Source organism: Eutrigla gurnardus (genome assembly GCF_963514095.1).
Source record: "Eutrigla gurnardus genome assembly, chromosome: 14".
In the NCBI taxonomy this organism is placed as follows: domain Eukaryota; kingdom Metazoa; phylum Chordata; class Actinopteri; order Perciformes; family Triglidae; genus Eutrigla; species Eutrigla gurnardus.
The window spans coordinates 14,389,648-14,413,102 of record NC_139937.1 but is presented as its reverse complement, the minus strand read 5'-3'; the positions used below and the strand labels follow the sequence as shown (position 1 = coordinate 14,413,102).

Sequence of the window (23,455 nt, the reverse complement as noted above, 5' to 3'; positions counted from 1 at the left end):
AAGCCCTGATCATGATATGAAGATATGACCCCACACTTGCACTTGTTCATTAAAAAAAGTCTTACTGTTCAAGGAACTGACTTTAATGGAAGCACTACAGATTGCCATGTCTTTGTCTTTTGTGTCTCCTTGCGTGCCAATGGATGTTTTCAAGCTTTTTTACAGTAGAAGTGAGACTCCACTATGTCTGAGTTGTTTCGAAAAGACAAACATTTTAGTTTGAGTAACACCCCTTTGCCAAACACAGCATTGATGAGCTTTTTAAATCATTAAGTTGTGTTCTTGTTAAATTATGACTGCACCAACACTGTCCTCACTACTGTACCATAACATATCCTCATACTATTTCATACTAATTATTAATTGATCATGATCTAACATTTAACCAATAAACATTTAAAAAAAAATATTAAAATACAAACTAGCATTCAAGGCAGAAGTCAGAAACCTTCTGTGTGTTTCTGCCATAACCTCACTCACCTACATAGTCTCATGACCCTGCCCTTGTCCACAGAAACAGCATCTCAAGAGTATCTACGTTAAAGTATTCAAGCTGGAGTCTTCTTTTTGATTCCTGAAATAGTGATATGCATTCTGCATAACAGTCTGCTAATAATGAATATCTTTTCAAAATGTATTTTCATTCAGTATACTTTGTGAATCTGTTCTATACACAAAGCAAACAGGGCGGCAAAGATATTTAAACCGTTGTATTCTAGCATCCACACACTTGGGGGCGCATTACTCTGCAGAGCTGCATTGTGCGCGCTCTCGTGAAGCACGCGCACGTTTCAGAAGGCAGGCAGTGCGCGCCCGGCTCTGACGCAGCAACGCAACTTTTTCAATATATAAATATACATTCGATTAATTTATTTTATAAACAACAAACTGCATTGACTGTAATATGGGGGCTCTATAATTTAGTGATTAGTTCATGATTTAGAAAAAAGTATTTTTTTTTTTTTTTTTTTTTTTTTTTTACGCGGGAGGTCAAAGGTTACTAACAAAATGGCCGCACGCAGTGGAGCCGCCAACACAATGCTGAGAGCAGCCGGAAAACAAGATGATAGCTGAATATTTTGATCCACGGCGACCGCAGCAATCATTACACGGATCTAATATGTTGTATGCAACAGCATCTGCCAGCCTTGGCTGATTTATCATTATGGATACGGCAACTTTGGTCGCGTTAAAAACAGTGTAACGTACAGCGAACTCCGCCGCAGAGTGTAATGTTTATATAGTTACAGTGCTGGTTGATGCGCTGGACCCCGACCCTCGTTATACCGCTAACGTTACATATAGCTAACGTTTTTGTTCGTGTCGCTGTGACTGTTTTTCTTTCGCTTTTTGCACTTTTGAGCTAGCTTAATCTTGTAAAGTAACGTTCGAGAAGGAAGCAGCGCGGAGCAGCGTTACTTTGGCATGTTGAAACTTCAGTGAAGACACGGAAACAAGAAACCAGGATGAACAGGAAGAAGGATAAAGGATTTGAGAGCCCTCGCCCCTTTAAATTATAAGTATTTTAATCGTCTAATATCTTTTGTTGGCGTGAGTGTTTCCAGTCGTGCTAGAGTAACACAACGCTAGTTTAGCATTACACAGCGAGAAGCAGTACTCAAAGTACAAAAAAACTCTCTGCTTATTGTAGCATCTAATTAAGTTCACATCACATGTTGACATTGTTTTCCTGTCGTTGCTTTTACGACCCACCAGGTGGTGTGCATCAACAACATCAACTTCCAGAGGAAGTCTGTCATTGTGAGTACAGAAGTGACACAAAAAACCAACATAATATCCAGTCATCTGCCGTAGTTCACGTCACTGCACCCCTTGTAATATTATAGCTGACTGTAGGAGATAAATATGCTCGACAGTTTAGTGTTCCCTCCTTTTGTCCACCTGATGTTACACCTATTTACACATTACACTCATTCAATCCGGATGAATTATGAACAATGAGAATCATGCAATTAAAAAATTACTAAATCTATTAAAATGCATTGGACTTGAGAACTTGGGTTAATTTATCAATAATTATCCTCATGATTCAATAATTTGTATTTGCCAGATATTATGTAGGTGCCTATTACTATGTTACAACCCTCCCAGAGTTATGGGAAAGTCACAACACATGGGGAAAGAGTCACAGATACTGGTGTTTGGAACATTTCTGAGTCAAAAATCCCTTTTAATACAAATCATCTTGGGCGTTATAATCTGGACAGCGAAAATCACTTCAGCTAACAGATGAAGATTGCAGTTAATTTTCAATAACGTCTTCCTCTCTTTTGCATTCCTTAGGGCTTTGTTGAGCTGACCATTTTCCCCACAGTGGTCAACCTGAACAGGATCAAGCTTAACAGTAAACAGTGCCGCATCTACAGAGTCCGAGTCAACGAACTCGAAGCCCCGTTTATTTACAATGACCCCACGCTGGAGGTGTGCCACCATGAGTCCAAGCAGTGAGTATGGCTGCACATTTCAGTGTAATACAATTCCAAAATCATAGCTTGTAATTTGTGCAACGGGCTTCTATTCCCACTCTCATCCTGGTTGTCAGTTGACCAGTTTTGCAGTCATTGAAAAGGGATAGAAAATGAGAGAAAAAGTCCTGGAAAATGATTTCAACATTCTCCTGTTTTCCTCCAGCTAAGAATGAACTACTAGTCTATCTATAAGATCTCCCCAAAACGGATAACCATCTGAAATGGCTAAGTTGTGTTCGGGATCATATTAACGTTCAAATGTTAGATTATGAATGAGATTATTTTGAATGCTCTCGGTTATGTCATGGAAACGCTGTGAACACACTCCCAAGTCACGTTGCGTGGTAGCACATGCAGGTTTGATGACTTAACATGCTTCCCAACTTGTTTTAAAGGGTTAAATAACGATACATTGGTTGCTATGTTTGCTTCAGCTCATTAACATGCTTGGGAGCTTGTTTTGCCTTCAAAAGTTTAAGGTTTGCCAATCAACTCTGGCAAAGATCAATGGTTTGAATGTCTGGAATGTGTGTTGGGCATTTTTTGGAAGAGTTGATAATTAATTGGAAGATGGCATCAAAAGAATGAATGGAAACCCAAAACACCCGCTTAATACTGGCTGATGGTACATTAAAAGAAAAAAAAAACTACAGTAATCTGGTTATTTATTTTAAAAAATCCAGAAAACGTACCAACCCACAGTTGTATCAAAAGATCTATTTGATGACTTGTTGGATTTGATATCATTGTCTGTCAAACTGTATGATGGCAATATGATCACTTAGTGTAAATGTTGTTGTGTCTTCGCAGGAGGAACCTCAACTATTTCTCCAGTGCCTACACTGCAGCAGTGAGTGCTGTGGACCCTGATGCTGGACATGGGGAGCTGGTCATCAAAGTTCCCTCTGAACTCTGGAAACAAGGGGATGGTAAGATGGCGGCGTAAAGGCAGCTGAAATGCAAACTTGTTTTGGATCATTTGCAAAACAATTTGCTGTGTAAAATGCACAGGATTCACAAGAGTCTTTTCCTAACAGAGACTAAAATATTGTACTGTCCTTTTAAAAGTCCATCATCTTCAATAGATTGTAATAAACTTTGTTGCCTGATAGCTTAAATGTGCTAAATTCTAAATCTATTGCCTCAGTATGGTGCCAGCTAGCAACAACAGTGCTAACAGAGCTAACAGTCTATACCTTGGGGGTAACCGGAGGGTGGACACTGTTTCTATGATGGCACAGTACTAAAAGGCATGTACTAAAAGGCATGTACTAAAAGGCATGTACGGCCAGCCCGACTATGTAAACAAAACAATGAGAAACTCCGATAACAACACACACAGAGGGAGTGTCATTCTCTGCTCAGGTAACCGTTTCTCCATTATATCTTCACGTAGCAAATAGTTGTTTGCTGATATATTATTGCTCTGAATATCGTATATAGAACCTTTAAATTGCCGTGGTCACATTACGTGGATTACCAAATCTTCCTGGAAAAAGTGAAATGTTTTCCGCTTTTAGATCATTGACAGAAATGGAACTGCAAGATTATGACCAAAACCCCCTATGTCTCTGTTTTTGTCTCCAGATTTGAAAGTGTTAAAGGTGTACATAGAATTTTCCCTGGACCAGCCAAAAGGAGGTCTCCACTTCGTCGTTCCTGATGTGGAGGGCAGCATGGCGGAGAGAGGAGCTCATGTGTTCTCCTTTGGATACCAGAACTCCACCAGGTCTAGAAACAGTGACTAACTGTGACTTGCATTCATTGAGTTAAATAATCTCAACTCCACAATCCAGTTAGAAAACATAAAACTGGAGATTAAACCATGTTTTTTATTGCCATTTCTTGACATACTATTGAAGCTACACGCAAGGTTTGTCTTGTGGCATTATACATATTAGCTGTCCCTAATTCCCAATTGCACCCTCAAAGCTTGTGTACCCACACTTAATAGCTGACTATCACAGTGTACCATTGAAGCCCATGATAGCAGTGGTCAGTGCATGTCCTCACCATATTGTCTACCCCCCCAGATTCTGGTTCCCCTGTGTGGACTCTTACTCAGAGCTGTGCACGTGGAAGATGGAGTTCACTGTGGATGCTTCCATGGTGGCAGTGTGCTCTGGTGATCTGGTGGAGACGATCTACACCCATGACATGAGGAAGAAGACTTTCCACTATGTCCTCCCCATCCCCACTGCGGCCCCCAACATCTCCCTGGCTGTGGGGCCCTTTGAGATCCTTGTAGATCCCTACATGCATGAGGTGGGTTTGTAGACACCGGTGATGGGTTTAAATGGTTATGTTTCCGTATGTAGTTTTGAAACAGGAACACTTTTTTTTATGTCTATATTGGTTATTTCTAGAATAGCAATATGTATAATCCCAAAATATCTGCTTTTGTTTGAATTGTTTGGAAATGTGGAAGATATTTCTCTGCTTGCTTCGGATTGAGTGTGGTTTCATGTGAAGGGCCCCGAGTTCGAGATGAGTCATCTGAAATATTTGTACATTTTAAAGTAACAAAAGAGGGATTTTAAAAACATATTAACCTGTAACAAGAGATGAGTCAACAGGTAACACATACACACAGGATTAGAACTTGGAAAAATGGTATTTCATTTCATTGTGTCCTTGAAGTTACCAGTTGGCACTGGTTATGAAATGGTCTCATTCCAGCAGAATAGAGTTGATTGTGCAGTTTAATCAGAAACCCATTCAGTGCGGATTCCAGCAGGGCCTCCTCAGGGCCTGCTGGAGACAGATCCAGATCCGGCTTTGCTGCCGCCTTTGACCTGCAGTAAGAGCAGTACATCCTTGTAGTTTCTACTAGTGACCGCTAGATGTCCCTAAACACACAGTAGCAGTACTAAGGATGAGTTGTCTTCAGTGAAGTATGTAGTGTATGGACAGCCTGCACATATATAGTTTATGCAGGGACATAAACTATATATGTGCATCATTGAGTGAACTGAGGACCTTAGGTGAAATAAAAAAGACTTAGTGAAATATTTTATGGATAAACTACAATTACAATTCTATATTATGTTTTTTTTTATTTTCATATATATATATGTATTTTTATATATATATATATATATATATATATATATATATATATATATATATATAAAGCCTTCTATTTTTTCTCCCTGAAGCATTGCTAATGTTCTATTACCTCTTTGGTTGTGTGAACTGCATACTTTTCAAAGTACAAATACTTTTCATAGTATTCACTTTTCATTCGTTTTAGCAGAGAGGGAATGCTCTGTGAATACAGCTCGTGTACAGGTCGTCACCATGCCATTATCCTGCTTGTATCTTAAATAATAATCCAAACAATAAAAATAACAATTTAGTTTTCTCCACATAAATGGATGAAATGTTGAAATATAGGCCGACTGTATTTAGTAAAGAAACACAAAGGGCACATCCTTGGTATTCTGTTGTGGTAGCTGTCTTTAAATCAGAAAGAATGCAACAGTTGTTTTCTGTTACTGCTGTGATGTCTGACATCTTTCACTTTTATTCTGACGTTTTTGAATATGCCAAATAAACTAACACCATTGTATTTTGTCCTGTCCCCTCTCAGGTGACCCACTTCTGCCTCCCACAGCTTCTGCCGCTGCTCAAACACTCCATGTCCTACCTGCATGAGATTTTTGAGTTCTATGAGGAGATTCTGACGTGTCGCTACCCTTATTCCTGCTTCAAGACTGTGTTTGTGGATGAAGCCTATGTACAAGTGTCCTCCTATGCTTCCATGAGTATCTTCAGGTAAATGACTGTGCAAACCTGTTTCTAGCTATAGAGAACTGGTAGTATTTTATTTAACACAGAACTGTCTTTGTTGCAGATTGTAGTCATAATGTATTTATTCACTGTATTCACCTCATTTTGAGATGTTGGCTTTGTTTTTCAGTACCAACCTGCTCCACAGCGCTATGATCATAGACCAGACCCCCCAGACACGCCGCTGTCTGGCCCAGGCCTTGGCTCAGCAGTTCTTTGGCTGCTTCATTTCCAGGATGTCATGGTGAGACTCAACACAGTGAGGCTGTCGAGTCTGAGACACGAAGTCTAATTCACACAGGCACACTTGCCCTTTGGAGCGTACACATACTGAAGCCACATATTGGCTAATCACAGGGATACCACAGATCCTCAAAAAGTCTAAAATGCATTAATAAGGCCTTAATAGGTATTATACTGTTTTAAATCAGTCTTTCAAAAGACTTAAATGCTAAGAAATGGGATGTAGGCTTTTATGGGGCAGCTGTGGCTCAGAGGTAGAACGTGTCAGCAGAAGATTGGTGGTTTGAATCCCGGCTCCTTGAGTCTGCATGCAAGTATGAATGTGTGTGACTAGGTAAATGTAGACTGAATGTAGTGTAAAGCGCCTTGAGGACTGGAAAAGTGCCATAAAAATGCAGGTCCATTCATGAGGTTTTTTTTCTGATGATGCAATTTAAAAATGTATCACAGAGACAGAACAAACAAATGTGATGATGAAATAAGTACGAGTTAGTTGGTTATTTTAAACCATTTCTTAATTGAATTTACAGAACAATTTCTGTATTATATATATACCTTTACTGTGATATATAGTTACATATACTGTGATAGAAGACGGAAAGTGTAACGTCAAGTGATAAAAGTTTTAAAGTTAACAAGTGCAAATTGTCATTCATTTAGTCCGATGTAAAATTACACAAGAGTATCACCAAAAAAAACAAGCAGGATCTTTCATTTCAAAAAGCTGCCAAAACACTGTCACAGTAAACTACATTGTGCCCAAAGTTCTTCCTATTTCGAATGCCTGCTTCACTTAAATGGACCAAATCGCACCCCTTGGACTGGTTGTTTTGATCCGTGTTCAATTACAGAGTTCACAAAGAAAGGGTTTAAATGTGAAAGTGCCCCAACACACTCTACTGCTGCTAGTACTGAGAAATGCTTGGGTGTCCTTCCTTTACCTCTTCTCAATCTTCTTCCTCCTCCTCCTCTCCTCGCTGACCTTTAAACACACATCAGATGTGTGGCCTTGGTTTGCTTATGTTGTTGAGCTGGCTGGTGTTGTGTCAGAAAAGATCTCATGAAAGTCAGATCTCTTTGATTTAGCAAAGCATGGCGCTGCCTGCTAGCGATTAATCAGAGTGGGGGTTAACTGGGGCTTGTAATTGAAAACAGGCTCTGCTCAGTAGCCTGTCAGACATGAAAGAGAAGGCACAAGGAAACAAGAAACTACTTTTTTCCAAATCTATAAAACCGTCTTGACAAATAGTGACGTTGTTTATGAGCTTTATAAAACAAACCTTGGATTATTGTTTTATATCTGCTTTGTGTGTCTGTCTAAAAGAGGATGAGCCAGTTTTTAATGACTGTCTGATGGTGGATGTCTGATGGATGGACTTGACCAATAGTATCTGACAGGGTTGTTGGCTAATATGTTGTTTTTAAGTATATTGTGCAGTTTTCTAAGGCTTAATTTGGGGCGTCTTTTCAAGAAAGGTTTCTTTCATCTGGGAATTTGAGATCAAAATCAAAATCCAGTTTATTGCCAAGTAGGTTTTCACATGGAAATTGCTTTGGTGCTTTGTTGCATAACATAAACATAGTAAGAGAAAATTAAATTAAAAACCAAACTAAACTCAATTGATTTTCGATCTTAACTGCACACCTGTAGGTTTGCTGACTTTATCATGCGCGGTTGTGATGTTATCACATCAGACAGAGACACACATGCACACACCGTTTCTGTGATTGTCAACTTACTACAGTCTTGTCTCCAGGACCACATTTTGCTTCAAATTACCCTCTATTATGTTGATTATAGTAGATAAACAGATTGAATCATCTTCACCACATATTAAGCCAGGATGGATTCAGTTCAGCATCAAATCGTGAAACCACCAAGGTTGAATCAGCATATTATGTCCCTCTCTTCTTTTTAACAAGCCGATAAATCCAGGCTGGTGCATTTATGAGAGTTGTCTTTGCCGTGCCAAGTTTCTTCCTAGAAATACCACAAGCTAACACTCGCAATTACATAGTGATGAAGCAACACAATTGTGGCCTTCAATGGAAGAGCTCAACACTGTGGGCTACAGGGTTCACTCAGTCTTAAGTCGTTCCCTCTCATAACTCCATATTCATATGTTGATACTCCTGTAGGGCTGACGAGTGGGTGTTGAAAGGAATCTCTGGCTACATCTACGGCCTCTACCTAAAGAAGACCTTTGGAGTCAATGAGTACCGACACTGGATCAAAGAGGTAACAGTTTTTGCTTCAACTGTTTATCCTATCATAACAGGACAACTGTTACTGCCATAACAGGACAGCCTTAACTGTCGTTCGTAGCCAGTGTTCAGGATTTGGTGGCTCACTCCTCCCTTTCCAAGGCTACAGAAATGTGAGCCTGCAAGTACAAAACCGTGATAATGCCTTTCGCCCCATGATGCTTATCATAATAACATTACTTTAGAAGCAACGGAAGTCAGACGGCGACTGGCGTTAACACAGGTTGGCCCTCACAGCAGACTCCATGAAGAGAACCTGCTCCCTATGTAGATACGAAGGCCTCATTCTAAACTATGGAAGACACGATTGTTAGTTTAAGGTGATTAACACTAATGAAAACATTCAATTTCTGCTGATAGATTCCCTGAAATGCTACACTGGCTCTTTAATATGCCTGATATTTAATAACAATGTATGACATTAGAAGAAATATTCTTCAGCAGGAAACCCTGAACTTCAGATAATACCATGCAAACCTTGCTTTAATGAGTGAAACTTTTGAGCTTCTCTAAAATTATTTGAATTGTCTCAGAATTGGTGATTTTTTTTTACCTCAAAGTCTTTCCTGAGCTTTTGTAAAAGCTAACAAATGTTATTCTGTTATTTCCCAGGAGTTGGACAAGATTGTGGATTATGAACTAAAGATGGGAGGAGTTTTGTTGCACCCGACCTTCAGTGGAGGCAAAGAGAAGGACAAGTAACGCATTCAATTTAAATTTGAATTCCAATGCGTCAATTGCAGTTATTTTGTTTTAACATTCAAAGAATTACAAAGTCCATTTTAGGATCACAATTGCATGACACACTGACCAAACTTTTTCTCTACAGTCCAACGCCGCACCTACACTTCTCAAGCAAGCACCCCCACACTTTGTCCTGGGAGTACTACAAGATGTTCCAGTGTAAGGCCCACCTGGTGATGAGGCTGATCGAAAACAGGATCAGCATGGAGTTCATGTTGCAGGTTAGGCACAACCAGCATTTTCTTGTCTCTCTGCAGTTGTCAGAATATGTTAAGGGATGGTTCAGATTTTTGAGGTTATATGTGGTACTTATTCATAGCCGGTGCATTAGCGATAGTAGACGGCAGGCAGAATGCCCCCAGTTTGGAAAAACAGACAGAAATACCAGCACGGAAGCCAAACAATGTACTCCGTTGGACGGCGCAGACATTGACATTTAGTAATAGCTATATAAGTGTAGTGTACCCTGTATATTAGACTATTTACACTGGTTTACCCTGCTGTTAGACAGCCGTTTCGGATAGGGAACTGCAAATATGTCAATCCATGCTCTTGCCAAAGCAACCAGACTCCTTTTAAATAAATAAATAAAACGAATAATACTTTTCACCTGCAGAACATGGGAGTTGCTGTTCTACCGCTGCCTTGATCGGTTAGTTTGTTTGTGTCATTGTGTGACTTGAGCTATTTAAAACACAATAGTGTGGTGGCGGCTTTGGCAAGGGCAAAGAGAATGGCTTCAATTCTCTGTTGAAAACACAGACTATAGCTCAAAACTATCCTTTTTTACTTCATAACAAACACTGGTTTGGTCTTCATCTGAATTCTTTGTTTTCCTCTGTCCTCTGCGCTGCCCTCCATTAGGTTTTCAACAAGCTTCTGAGCCTGGCAAGCACAGCTTCATCCCAGAAGTACCAGAGTCATATGTGGAGCCAGATGCTTCTGTCTACTCATGCCTTTCTCAAATCCATCTCCAATGTCTCAGGCAAAGACATAGGCCCCCTCATCAAACAATGGGTGTATCCTTTTAATCTGTAACACAATTGGGAGCTTTAGAGGTTAAATGCTTCATCATGTCAGCCGTTAAATCATCTTTCAAAATAAGGCACTTTTTCTGCAGCCTTGTGTGGCTCCATTGCACTGACTTGGAACTGCTTCCTGTCATGAAAAATGGAAACACCTTAATTAAATCAAACTAGAAGTTAAAGCATCAGTTCTTCAGTTTGCTGTTTAAATGAAAAAGAAACTTACAACAGCATTACAGTTTCACTTCAATATTAATAAAAGTAACTTGCTATAACCTCCTCTCTCACCTCATTGTTTTTTTCCCACCTCTTCTTGGTTATTTTGGTTAAACTTAACTTTTTCTACTCAGAGACCAAAGTGCTGTGGTGAAATTCTTTGGCAGTTTTGCCTTCAATAGGAAGAGGAATGTGCTGGAGCTGGAGATCCGTCAGGACTACACATCATCTGGAACGCAGAAATATGTGGTGAGTGTGGAGATACAGTATGTGGAATGAACGTTTTGTCTGTGTCAAAGTCCATTTGTAGAAAAATCAAAAATCCCTGAAATTCCTCCATATAACCTTGTTGGCATACATGGTTATATGGAGGAATTTCAGGGATTTTTGAGATTTGCTACCTGGCATGGTAGCAAATATGACACATTCATTGCTGTTCTTTCTGGAACAGCCATGTGTGAACAGGGGATCTTTCCCCATAATGGAGACCTGTTTGGAAACCTAAAGCCCATGACCAGATGAATGAATTAAGTGTGTAATGTTACAGATAGCATGTCTGTAATGGGCAAGAAGTACCATTACATTTATGTTATGTATTATTATTTTGGCTGTCAAACAATCCTGTGTTTATTTCCCTGCAGGGGCCCATCAAAGTGACTGTGCAGGAGCTGGATGGATCCTTCAACCACACGCTGCAGATTGAGGAGAACAGCCTCAAACATGACATCCCCTGTCACTCCAAGAGCAGACGGTACAAACTACAGCAGACCACACAGCTATATGTATATATAGTTATATAGTAGAGTAATCGCTGATTGTTCTGTTGGTTTGTTTTCCCAGAAACAAGAAAAAGAAGATCCCTCTGATGAATGGAGAGGAAGTTGACATGGATTTGTCGGCAATGGAGTAAGACATCATCCCTGGCATTATGTGACACATAATCTAGCAATTTAGTTATTGTCCAGCATTATATTAATGTATAACCGTGAATGTTGTCTTTTCCTGGTATGAAAGCCGCATTACATTTTAATTATACAGTTTCCTAAACTTACTACTTGACTAGTCATCACAACCACCTCGTGGCAGCACCTCATTGAAGGGATAGTTGGGATGTTTTGAAGTGGGCTTGTATGTGGTACTTATCCATAGTCAGAGGTCAGCTAATGGAGGTTGGAACTCCCCAGTTTGGAGAAACAGACGAGGAGTACCAGAAAATTGCTGGTTCCTTTTCAATGGAGTCTGATGGCTTTGTCGAGACAAAACATCCAAACTACCCCTTTAAATGTTGTGTAAAAGTACTAATAGATCTCTGGGAAGCAGCTTTAACAGCTTATTTAATGTACTAATGTTTAACGTACTAATGTGTTGTCTTCTGCAGTGCTGACTCGCCTCTCCTCTGGATCCGAATCGACCCAGACATGTCCATTCTGAGGAAGGTGGAGTTCGAGCAGGCTGACTTCATGTGGCAATATCAGCTTCGCTATGAGAGGGATGTCGTTGCACAGGTGGGCTACTGGCAAGAGTGCAGTTCTCCGCCTTTTAACATTTGACATATCAACATAATTTTGGATCTCTTACCCGTTTGGTAAAATACCCAGATTCACAAAGTTCCAACAACACCACAATCAGCACAAAATGAATGCTGTATATTCTGATGCTCATCTCATATTCATGTGGTAGATAGATAATTTCATAATTAATTAGGCTGCTACAATAAACTGCAGTGTTTATGGTTTCTCCTTTGACAGAAGCTGATTAGACTTCTTTGAGAAGGAGTTGTTACTTTCAAGTTTTTATAAGGGATTTGAAAGGATTTAGATTTTTAAAGAGTTTGTACTGGATTTGGAAAGGTATTGAACCACATCCATAATTCCTAGTTGATGTTCACTAGATGAGCATGTATCTTATGTCTCTTCCAGGAGGAGTCCATCTCTGCATTGGAGAAGTTCCCTACTCCTGCATCCAGACTGGCTCTGACAGACATCTTAGAGCAAGAACAGTGTTTCTACAAAGTTCGCATGCAGGCCTGCTTCTGTTTGGCCAAGGTATGTGTTCATCAGTGCATGTTTAGTATTTAAGCAACAGTGATTTAAAACAAAGCGTCTTAGCATCAGCTTGGCCCAGCTAAGGTAGAACATTCTTGAATGAATATGTGACACTGCAGCTTGTACTCCTCCACAACTGATTTACCACATTTGAGATGAACTGTCTGTATCCTGGATACCACTTTTCATGTGTAACAGTAAACGCAGGTGTCACTAAATTCATTCCTCAGAAAAAAGTGACCATCCATCATTTCTATAGCAAATCTGATACGATGAGTCTGTGGGTGCAGAAAAGACTTGTTTGCACTCTTAAATTCAAACACACTCATATTGAAACCATGTTTTCTTTGATAGACAGGTCAAGGAACATCATTCAAAAAAGGTATCTCATACTAGTAGAGTTGTACTGAATAGTTGGAAGCTAAGAGAGATTTATACATAATATTGACAGAAGAATTTTAAACCAACATTCCAGTGCTGCACAGCTTTTTTTTCTCGTCTATTTATTCTGTTTAAACCTGGTATTTCTGCACAGTTTCAGATAAAGACCAGGCTACAACATGATTATTTATTGATTATTTATGTTGTAGCATTCAATTCCACTGGTGGCAGCGTAGGATTGTTTCCGCCTGGGGAGATCCAGACATTTACAATAACTAATGAGCCTTGTAAAGTAAAAAAAATATATAGATTTCCAAATTTCACAACACATTTTTATCTATGAAATTGTCTGCATTAATCCATATTTATTAAGCTTTTTAAAAACAACAGTTTCACTGCAGTCAAAAAACGGTTAGCCCTTCCGCTTGCTGCACACACTGACGGGTCATATTGATTTTAGAAAGTTGATTTAATCCAATTAATCACTTAATTCAAATGAAGGATTTTGTTGGAGGATTTTTTGGTGATGGAGTTTTTCAGATTTGATAATTCAATCACATCTGTTAGTTGACTAAGAATTTCTTTGGTCAAGGACAGCCCTAAATTTATTTTTAGAAACTTGTAATTTCAGATGGAAGATTTAATATTTTGATAAAAAATAAAATATAACTACAGTATGAGAACAACATATAACCCCCCAGCCAGAAAGGCCACCCACCAGTTTAACCCCCTCTGCTCAGTTGACTGAATAATCCTATTCTGTGGCTCCAGGAAATTCTCTATTCTCTGGATTTGGTCTATTCCAGCTTTAACCCCACTGGATTTCCGCCATTCGGGTTCCACCTGAACCAATATTTTCACAAAATGATAAACTGAGTGGAGGTTGAAATGGCAGCACTTCACTGCTTTCATTAAGTTGCTGTGTTTGGCCACAGAACCCCCAACAGGCTCCATCATAATGGCCTTTTGGTATAAACTACACACAAGCTCAAACACACTCTCCGACTCTCACTCACAGACTTACATACCCGCACTGACCACAAAGTGAAATATGACTGACCTCAGATGGACTTGGCTGCATGATGATTGGTTGGGATGGCATTTACTTGCTTGTTATTTGTAGAAAATGTGGAAAGGAAGAAGGAACAGCCTGGGGCTGATAATTGTGTGTCGGTGTGTAGGGGGTGCTGCCTCTGTAAAAACTGATAAATGCACATGTTAAAAACTCTGACACAAAAAATACAGCTGTGTGCGTGAGCACACACTTCATACAAAAACACTCCGGTGTGCATGCCCCCCTTTATTTACCTTACCAAATGACAACATCCTGTGTCAGTGACCCTTAGTCCCGTATTACCACATTAACATAAATTCCCCAATATCCTGTTGGAATGCAAAGACCACTGGAGCCACTGGTCTTCATGCCTGTGGAAACCGTATGTGCTGCTCATGTGTAAATTAGCCTTTTACTTTATAGCTCAATTCTCACCACAAAAATTCTAACGAACAGAAAGGACATTGTTATACAAGTTACAACATTCTTGACTTGTCATTTGTGTGCCATGCGCTATTTTTCAAGCAACTACCATAGCCCTTACACATCTGTGTATATTTTACATTCCACGTGCTTTGCAGAAATCTTGAATGTTTAAATTGGCCATCATTTTACTGCGATGACAGTAAATGGAGGACAGCTTCCAGATACTGTCCTCCACATGTGGCTACTTGAACAGGACGGAACTGAAGAAATGGATTAAAGTAGAACTGCGTTCTTCTCTTCTCGTGTGCACGTCTAAACCTTGCAGATAGCCAATTCCATGGTGAGCACGTGGCAGGGCCCGCCAGCTATGAAGTCCCTGTTCACCAGAATGTTCTGCTGCAAGAGCTGCCCCAACATCGTCAAGACCAACAACTTCATCAGCTTCCAGAGTTACTTCCTGCAAAAGGTACATCAAACGACCAAAATACACCGGCAGACATACATTCAGGACCGTAAACACTATGAACCGCCGAGTCACTCTCGACAGATCGGATATAAATTTGAACTCCCATTCAAGGCAGGGCCGATGGATTCAGTTTGAACTTATCCCAGATATATCAGTGTTGTCATATATGTCAGCTGATAAAGATACAGTACAGGAACACCACACATATGTTTTGAGATTACATTTTCTTTCTGTATTTTTCCAAAGTAGTAGTTTTCTGCATCAAAAGCCCCACACAGAACCTGTTTTGGTACAATTCCCAAACAACCAAATTTAATGGTATTCCAGTATCAATTGGGCTCTACTTACAAGGTCATGTGTTACACTCAACCACACATATGGAATTCTATTTCTCCATCTTTTTTTTTTTTTTGCAGCAATATCACGATTACAATGTTGTCTTTGTTTTCCATGTCAGACGATGCCTGTTGCCATGGCGTTACTTCGAGATGTCCAGAACCTCTGCCCCAAAGATGTCCTCAACTTCATCCTTGACCTCATCAAGTACAACGACAACAGAAAAAACAAAGTAAAGCCTGACAATCACATGCACACATACTCCATAGCTCATAACCTCATCAACCTCAACCTCAATTTACGTCACGTTCATATTCTACACCTATTTAACAATATATGCAACACAAAATATACACTTCAGCAACCAGCCAGGTTCACAAAAATATTTATAATAATATATCACAAGAATAGGATGGATGTGAATATCCTTGACCTTTGACCACCCAAATCTAATCTGTTCATCCTCGAGTCGAGGTGGACATTTGTGCGAAATTTGAAGAAATTCCTTCTAGGCATTCCTGAGATATCATATTCACGAATGGACTGGACTATGGAGGACAGAGGGATGACCGAAACATAATGCCTTCGGCTGGGCCTATTGTCGGCACAGAGGCATAAACGAAAAATTAATGTCTTTGTTTATTTATATCAAAATCAATTCATGCATAACAAAACATGGCGAGTGCTTACATAAGCCTTCAAAGAATAATGTCATGACATTCATCCATCAATCAAAACGTTTAGGGACACAGGAGGTCTGTGTGGACCGTCATAGCTCTGTATCATGGTACATTCTAATCCCGCCTACTTTCTGCAGTCCAATCAAATGCAAAGGATTTGATTTAAATCCTTGCAACTGTACACTATTCAAATATTGTGTTTCACTGAGGAGTCCTCACTGTACAGAACGCTCTAACGCACTATAAAGAGCATACATTCGGGTATCTATTGGCTGAAATGGAATATAATATTCATAACTTGCTGCCATGTTTCTGCAGTAGCTCAGAAGGGACAAATCAAACACTGGCTCTAGAAAGAGCCTTGAATGTGTTTATGTTCCCAGAAGGCCTCCACAGTTCTCCAACACGCTTGTGAAACTTCATTCAGTGGCTTATAAACATAAGTGGTTAAAAAAACATCTTAATAAAAAACCCTAAAACCATGGCCTGTTAATGTTGTTATTCTACATGTGCCAACAGTAAATCTTTGGTAATCAGTATCCACAAATGCCTTTTCTTTCTTTCCTCTCTCCTCCTCCCCCTCTTGTCTGTCTTCAGTTTTCAGATAACTACTACCGTGCTGAGCTGATTGAAGCACTGACCAACTCTCTGACCCCAGCCATCAGCATCAACAACGAGGTTCGCACCGTGGACAATTTGAATGCTGACGTCCGTCTCATCTTGGAGGAGATCACACGATTCCTCAACATGGAGAAACTGCTGCCGAGCTTCAGAAACACCATCACTGTCAGGTTAAGAGTCCTCTGTCTGCCTTTGTCTGTTTCGTGGAGGATCCGTTGTTAAAATAATTTCATGTTTTGGTATATTGCACATTTTTTGTTATTATTTATTCATAGAAAAGTCATATTTGCTTCTATTAGTCAGGTTATTGAACCTAGAATATCCCTTCCCTCCTCTTCCCTCAATGCAGTTGTCTGAGTGCGATCCGCCAGCTTCAGAAGAACGGTCATATTCCCAGTGACGCGTCACTCTTCAAGTCCTACGCCGCCTATGGACACTTTGTAGACGTTCGCGTTGCAGCACTGGAGGCTCTGGTGGACTATACTAGAGGTAGGTTAATGTTGTTATCAGCATCGTCGATGTGACCCTCACTGATCTCACTCCTGCGTTAGAGATCAGCGGGAGTGACTCTTTTGTGTATCGGCTGGTGTCTCTGTTAAAATGTTCATCGAAGCAGTAAAGCTGGATATAGCCATCTGTATTCTACATCCATAATTGCAAGACACCGAAAGATTCACACCCATAATAAGAGAACGCAATATTTTAACGTTTGTTGAAAGAAACACAATGTTTGTTTCATTTGATGTTAACACATCGTGGGCCATGAGGATGTTTTTCATAGTGACATTTCCTTGTGTTCAGGTCAGTTGTGTTTGTTCTCTAATGTTTTTAGTTTTTTTGTCCCTCAGTTGAAAGAAGTGCAGCGGACCTGCAGTGGCTGCTCAACATGGTCCAGAACGACGCATCTCACTATGTCAGGTCAGCTAAGAGCCAGCACACATACACTCTCATTTAACACACATTCATGCTGAACGTATTAAACGTTTGGATGGCAGTCTTCCCACAGTGTGTTTTCAATTCTGTCGCATATTATACTAATGTGGGGAATTTAGCCCCATAAGGTATTAACATGCTAGTGCTTTTTAACACATACTGACATTTTTATAGAAAAGATAACTCTTGATTTGTCGATCTCCAACTGCTTGAGCCTCATATTAGCTGCACATGGACACATTTACACAGCCTCTCTTATCATTCAAGGAAAAATAATTCCAGAAAACACTCATCCATCAATACTGTACATTTTAAAGCAACATGGCCTTGAAAGATTGGTAGAGTGGTCAGAGAATCAAAGCTCTATTGTGCACGGGCCAATTAACTGATCAAACTCATATGCTGTCAAAACAAGACTAGGCCAAAGTGGCTTTTTTATTTTCTTTGTCTGTGTTTCTTGTTTGTTGTCCAATCAGACATAAGATCCTGGGTATGCTCTGTAAGAATCCACCTTTCACCAAGACAACAGACTCAGCTCTGTGTAATGAAGCTCTGGTCGACCAGCTCTGGAAACTTATGAACTCAGGTGAGGCTCACACACGGCTGCAGTCTTTATAAAAAAGATACAACGTTAAATCCTTTGTGTCAAGCTGCCTCCTTTTAAAGGGATAGTTTGGATGTTTAGAAGTGAGGTTGTTTGAGCTTCTTATCCATAGTCCATGTAATTCCTACATTAATGGCAGTTGGAACCAGTTTAGACCAGCAGGGAACATGGAATCAAAGTAATGTACTGCTGTAGTCGAGGACAGGAAGAAAACATATTTTAGACGCCTAAAAGAAATGCCCACGTTAAAAAAAGTGTTGTATTTAGTATATTTTCACACAGGGAACTGACCTCAACAAAGTCACCACTCTACTTTGGAAAATAAATGGTAATCATACCTCGCTGAACACAGGTGTTTGCTGGTTTTGAGGAGCTTGTGACCGGATGTGACTCAACCATGTATTCATCGCTCACATCATTGCTGAGTAGATGTTTTTGACAGTGTATTAGGAATATGGTGAACAAAGTTGTACAATGAGGAAGAGAGGTTTTGCTAACAAGCATCTTTTCTTTTTCCTGCAACAAGCTACCAAATTCAATAGTGTTTGGAGCCGTTTCACAAAAAAAATAACAATATCAGTTTCCGATGTGTTATTATTACCTGCTGTGCCTTTTAGTGCTGAACCCATTTCTTTGTGGTGACATACTCGCATTACTTTTTTACATTTTATTCACCAATGTATTTTCTTCAGTTTCCCAAAATCCAATTGAGCTCGGAAGATTTCTATTTGTAGAGAAGACATGACACTGGAGAGGCCTGAATACATTTTTAGGTTAAATAAACTCTATTGTTAGACATGTTTTACTGTCTTTTTGGAGCTATTTCACAACTTACTGTTGCTCTCTGAATGTTTTCAAAAACTAGAGTGGCTTCAGAAAGTACAAAGACCCTTTCCAGATTTGGTTTTGTTACGGACTTCATCTAAACCACATTTTCTAAAGACTTCTAAAGCGGCACAGTTGGCTCCTCGCTGAGACGAGGGTTGTAGCGAATGGCTTTGAAGCTTCATTCATAATGTTGACATTCAAATTCTAAATCAACATGTGAATGCTGCACAGCTTCTTGTTTTTGCACGTCTGTTCATTGTGTCTGAAGGCAGTATTTCTGCACAGTTGCAGATAAAGATCGGGCTACACCAATATTATTGGTATTCTGCTGTTTGTAGGATTAGATTCCAGTGGGTGCTGCGTAGGATTGTTTGTGACTCGTGTGATCCAAATATTTGCAATAACTCCAGTGTTGTAAAGTCAAAATCTGAGCTGTCTTAAGACAAACTCAGTTACCAGACAGGAAGGAAGGGATTATCTTATCTTTTTCTGCCAGATATCAAAGACAACTAGTTGACCAGCTCTCTGCTGATCCTTAAATGCACTTCTTGCAAGACTTTTTCCCCAAACAAGTCTTTTTGAGAGATCATGCCATGTTACAGTCACTGCCATTTGGTTGGGTTGCTGTTGACTCTACTGTCCTTCTTGTTCATTATCATTGGAGTGATCTCAGAAAACTCATGTTCTTGTAAGCCACAGTACGAACTAACCACCATCTGTATGGAACAGTTGAAAGGACTAAGTTTTAACTTTGTTTTCTACATTATTATTATTAACTGGTCGTTTTTCTTCCAGTCATGAACTGAAGAAGGTTGAGGTCTACTTTCTGGTGCTGTGCCTCCGCCATATACGCACAGGGTTCTGCCTCGCATTGTGTCCTCGGGTTTCATTATTTTTCTCTCTTCCAGGGAGTCCTATGTGTCTTTCAGCTAGGTAGCCAGGCCATAACGTTTCAGTCAGCCAATCCAAATACACACCATCTCAAAACCCAAATACGTATATGTTCACAATTCCATATTCCTGAAGGGCACTGGGCTCATGTTATTTAATTTATTAACCTGCAAGCTTGGAGGAAGAACCAAAAACAATATTGACGATGATTATTTCCAGTGAACTTTTTGTTTGCCGGTCTGTCAGCGTGGGTGGCTGCTGGACAGCTTGACTATGCAGCCAGATTAAATACATAGTGACCAGAGTATGGTAACCTTAAATTCTATGTTATGAGAACGTATTGGTTGTTCTATTCCCCTTCCCCCCCATAACTCACAATCCTCCATGTGTTAAACATACACACTCACGCAGGATGATGTTTCACTGGCTGAAGGTCAGGGCTGTAAGAACACAAACTCTGAGTGCTTTCTCTTTCTGTTCGAGTCATTTTTTTCAACCTTCCGCTGAAGCCGCAGTCGACCCGCCGTGTTAGGCGCCTGTTTGGCCTTTTGGATGGTCAGCTTCAGCCATATTTGTTGTTTAATTCATTCCAACTGGCAATACACTGCTACTCAAAACCATGTTAACAATGATGTATTTATATAGGGATAACCAGCTCTCATGGCATGGAGAGCTAATTATTTTGGGTCCCATTGCTTCTGTAGGAATGTCAAATAAAATGTGTGTTTGAAGAACATGCAGCTCAGGATTAATAGCTAGTATTCTCTGGAGAAAAAGTAGTTTGTACCACGGCCGTGTCTGAAGACAAAAACATGTTGAGAGCTTTTCCAAATGCATACCTCCCTTCCACCTTGTCCCTCCTTTTCTCAGGTACCTCCCATGACTGGAGGCTGCGCTGTGATGCTGTGAACCTCTACTACGCTTTGTTTGGTTTGACTCGACCCTCCTGCCTCCCCCTGCCAGAACTGGGCCTCGTGCTCAACCTGAAGGAGAAGAAAGCTGTCCTGAACCCCACCATCAAGCCCGAGCTGGGGGTTGGCACCGTTATGGACACGCCTGCCAGTATAGGCATCCATGGCGTGGGCATGAGCTACGTAGCTGTAAGTGGTGTGGGCTCATTTGTCAGGACAGTTAGTTTAGTCTAAATGGGAAATGCACTTCATAAACAACTGAGTGAACTACACTTTAAGTTATTTCTTGGCAGGTTGTATTCCAATTTTGATCATAGATTGTGTAGTTAAAGATACGTCACGCAGGAGCTTGAGTTTCATTGGTTTTTTATGCTAATGGTGATGTAATCAGCAACTGCTTGGTGGTCTTCATATTCCTCTTTGATTTACTAATGCAACATAAAGTGTTCAGATGGCACACAGAGAGTGACTTCATAACGACTGTAATCTTAGGTTGGATCTGTGTAATTATGGGTACTATAGTGCCGCCAACAGTGTTTGGCTGTACCTCATTCCCATTACATCACCAATCACTTTTTGAGAACACAATTATGTCTTTAAAGCATATCTGACAAGCTGAATAAATCAGTATTAACTGCAACACTCTTACATGGAAGAGATGTTAAAGTGTGGATGTTTTAAAGTGGGTTTTTATTTGATACTTATGCATAGTCAGTATAGTACCTTCAGTAGATTTGAAGAAACCAAGTACCAACACTCCAGAAAAGCAAAGTACTGCTAACAAAAATCAAGTGTAAACCACCATTTTACCCTGATCACACTTACACTTGAAGTTTGTTTGTGTCTGCCAGGTGGATGAAGAGCCAGATCCTATTTCATTAGGGGTATGTGGGGTGGGCCAGCCCCCTCAGGGCCTGAAGAGGAAGGCTGAGACCCCTCTGGGCTCCCCTCCAGAGCCAGGACAGGTACTGCAGCAACAGGATGATGATCCAAGAGGACGCTACAAGATCAGGGTAATGGACTGCTCTGGAATGACTTTTGACTTAATTTATTTGTTTACATTCCTGCTCTGCTTTGCTTGGAACTGCTTTTCACATGTCTTTTGTTTTCTTCAGGCTAATAATTTGTAAAATGTTGATTTATTTTACTGAGCTCTCCGTTAGTTCTGTTAAAACAGCGTCTCTGCTGCTACAAAGACATTAAGAATAAAGATGTTCTGGTTCTGATGATAATTTGTAGTTCTGTTTTTTTGTAGTTCAACACAATGGAAGATGAAGATATTGATATGGAGACGGTTCATGACAGTCAGGCCTTCATTCACCATCATCTCAATCTGTTGGAGAGACCATCTACACCAGGTACAACCACACACACACACACACACACACACACACTGATCATAGAGGGGAGAAGTGCCACCCCTTCCTGTCAATCACACTCACCTGTACTCTCTTTTTTTTAGGGAAAGAGCCACCGTCAGTGGAGCAGTCGATGCTCTCCATGCCCGCCACGCCCGTACCGTCCTTCCCCAAAGAGACCACGTCTTCGTCCTCCAAACACGGCGGAGAACATGGCCACCACCATCACCACCACCACCACGAGCACAAGAAGAAGAAGAAGAAGCACAAACATAAGCACAAGCACAAGCACAAACATGAAAGCAAGGACAAGGAGAAGGACAGAGAGAGGGACAACTCCCACGCCTACAGCAACAGCCCGGCCAGCGGCAGGTCGCTGCGCTCGCCGTCTTTGTCCGACTAAACATCTGAACATCTAAATCTATCTTACTGTAGCAGGGTTGTGTCTCTGATGAGTAAAGAGACACAACATAGAAAGCAAACTGTTTTTAGTTTATGTGGATATTCCTTATTCAGTGGTGTCATCGGACAGGAAGACTCATTTAGACAAAGTTTTAAAGAGAAGGATGCTGTTCTAAGTGTTGTAATCCTCAGATAAATGGCAGCGCAGAACTCCTCAACAGAAACAGCAGTCCATGATGACCTGAGAGAGGAAACAGACTTTTGAATGGAGACTGCAGTGTCATTAAACCCTCCAGAGGCGTCCTTGTATCCTCACACTTTTGCCACCGCTTCCAATCTGTCTGAGGCATGCAACCACATACACCTCTGCACATGTTTGTGGAGAGAGGTGTATGTGGTTGCATAAAAAGTCTTAAAATGTCTTTGAATACATTTTTTCTAATAAAAGGCCTTAAAAAGTATTAAATTGTCTTGAATTCAGACTGGGTCTTCTGACTTCCAAACAATGAATGTACTTTGGATCCCAGTTTAGGGGCAATGAAACTCCACAGGACCTAACCATAGTGGTGATCAGAGCACAGACCATAACTATAGGACTGCTTTACTTATCTTGACATTAACTGCAAAGAGACTTGAGTTTCTGACAGTGACAATTAAATATTTTCAACTGGCATTTTGCAACAATTAATACATTTTTTTTTACATATGAATTCACTAAAATTAGGCATTCTAAATTAGGGCAATC

The 23,455-nt window shown here is 40.3% G+C and overlaps 1 protein-coding gene across 1 annotated transcript; it reads left to right on the top strand.

Moving 5' to 3' along the window:
- The first annotated feature begins 1,019 nt into the window (after positions 1 to 1,019).
- taf2 (TAF2 RNA polymerase II, TATA box binding protein (TBP)-associated factor) lies at positions 1,020 to 23,163 on the top strand. Its single transcript, XM_084027745.1, has 27 exons — positions 1,020 to 1,516; positions 1,707 to 1,761; positions 2,305 to 2,465; positions 3,300 to 3,418; positions 4,077 to 4,218; positions 4,523 to 4,754; positions 6,082 to 6,266; positions 6,412 to 6,525; positions 8,664 to 8,763; positions 9,402 to 9,487; positions 9,619 to 9,754; positions 10,398 to 10,552; positions 10,909 to 11,023; positions 11,416 to 11,525; positions 11,615 to 11,680; positions 12,153 to 12,279; positions 12,694 to 12,819; positions 15,006 to 15,146; positions 15,604 to 15,714; positions 16,760 to 16,953; positions 17,133 to 17,272; positions 17,632 to 17,701; positions 18,193 to 18,302; positions 20,910 to 21,139; positions 21,802 to 21,963; positions 22,206 to 22,308; positions 22,413 to 23,163. Exons 1-27 carry the CDS (start codon positions 1,467 to 1,469, stop codon positions 22,709 to 22,711), a joined length of 3,639 nt encoding a protein of 1,212 aa, XP_083883871.1. The 5' UTR covers positions 1,020 to 1,466; the 3' UTR covers positions 22,712 to 23,163.
- The last annotated feature ends 292 nt before the right edge of the window (positions 23,164 to 23,455 follow it).

What these genes read in the sequence shown, in the direction of transcription:
- taf2 (XM_084027745.1), top strand. Translation starts at nt 1,467, where the DNA reads ATGAACAGGAAGAAGGATAAAGGATTTGAGAGCCCTCGCCCCTTTAAA. An exon ending in TAGATCCCTACATGCATGAG is followed by an intron (nt 4,755 to 6,081) that starts GTGGGTTTGTAG and finishes GTCCCCTCTCAG; the next exon opens with GTGACCCACTTCTGCCTCCC. An exon ending in CTGGAACGCAGAAATATGTG is followed by an intron (nt 11,024 to 11,415) that starts GTGAGTGTGGAG and finishes ATTTCCCTGCAG; the next exon opens with GGGCCCATCAAAGTGACTGT.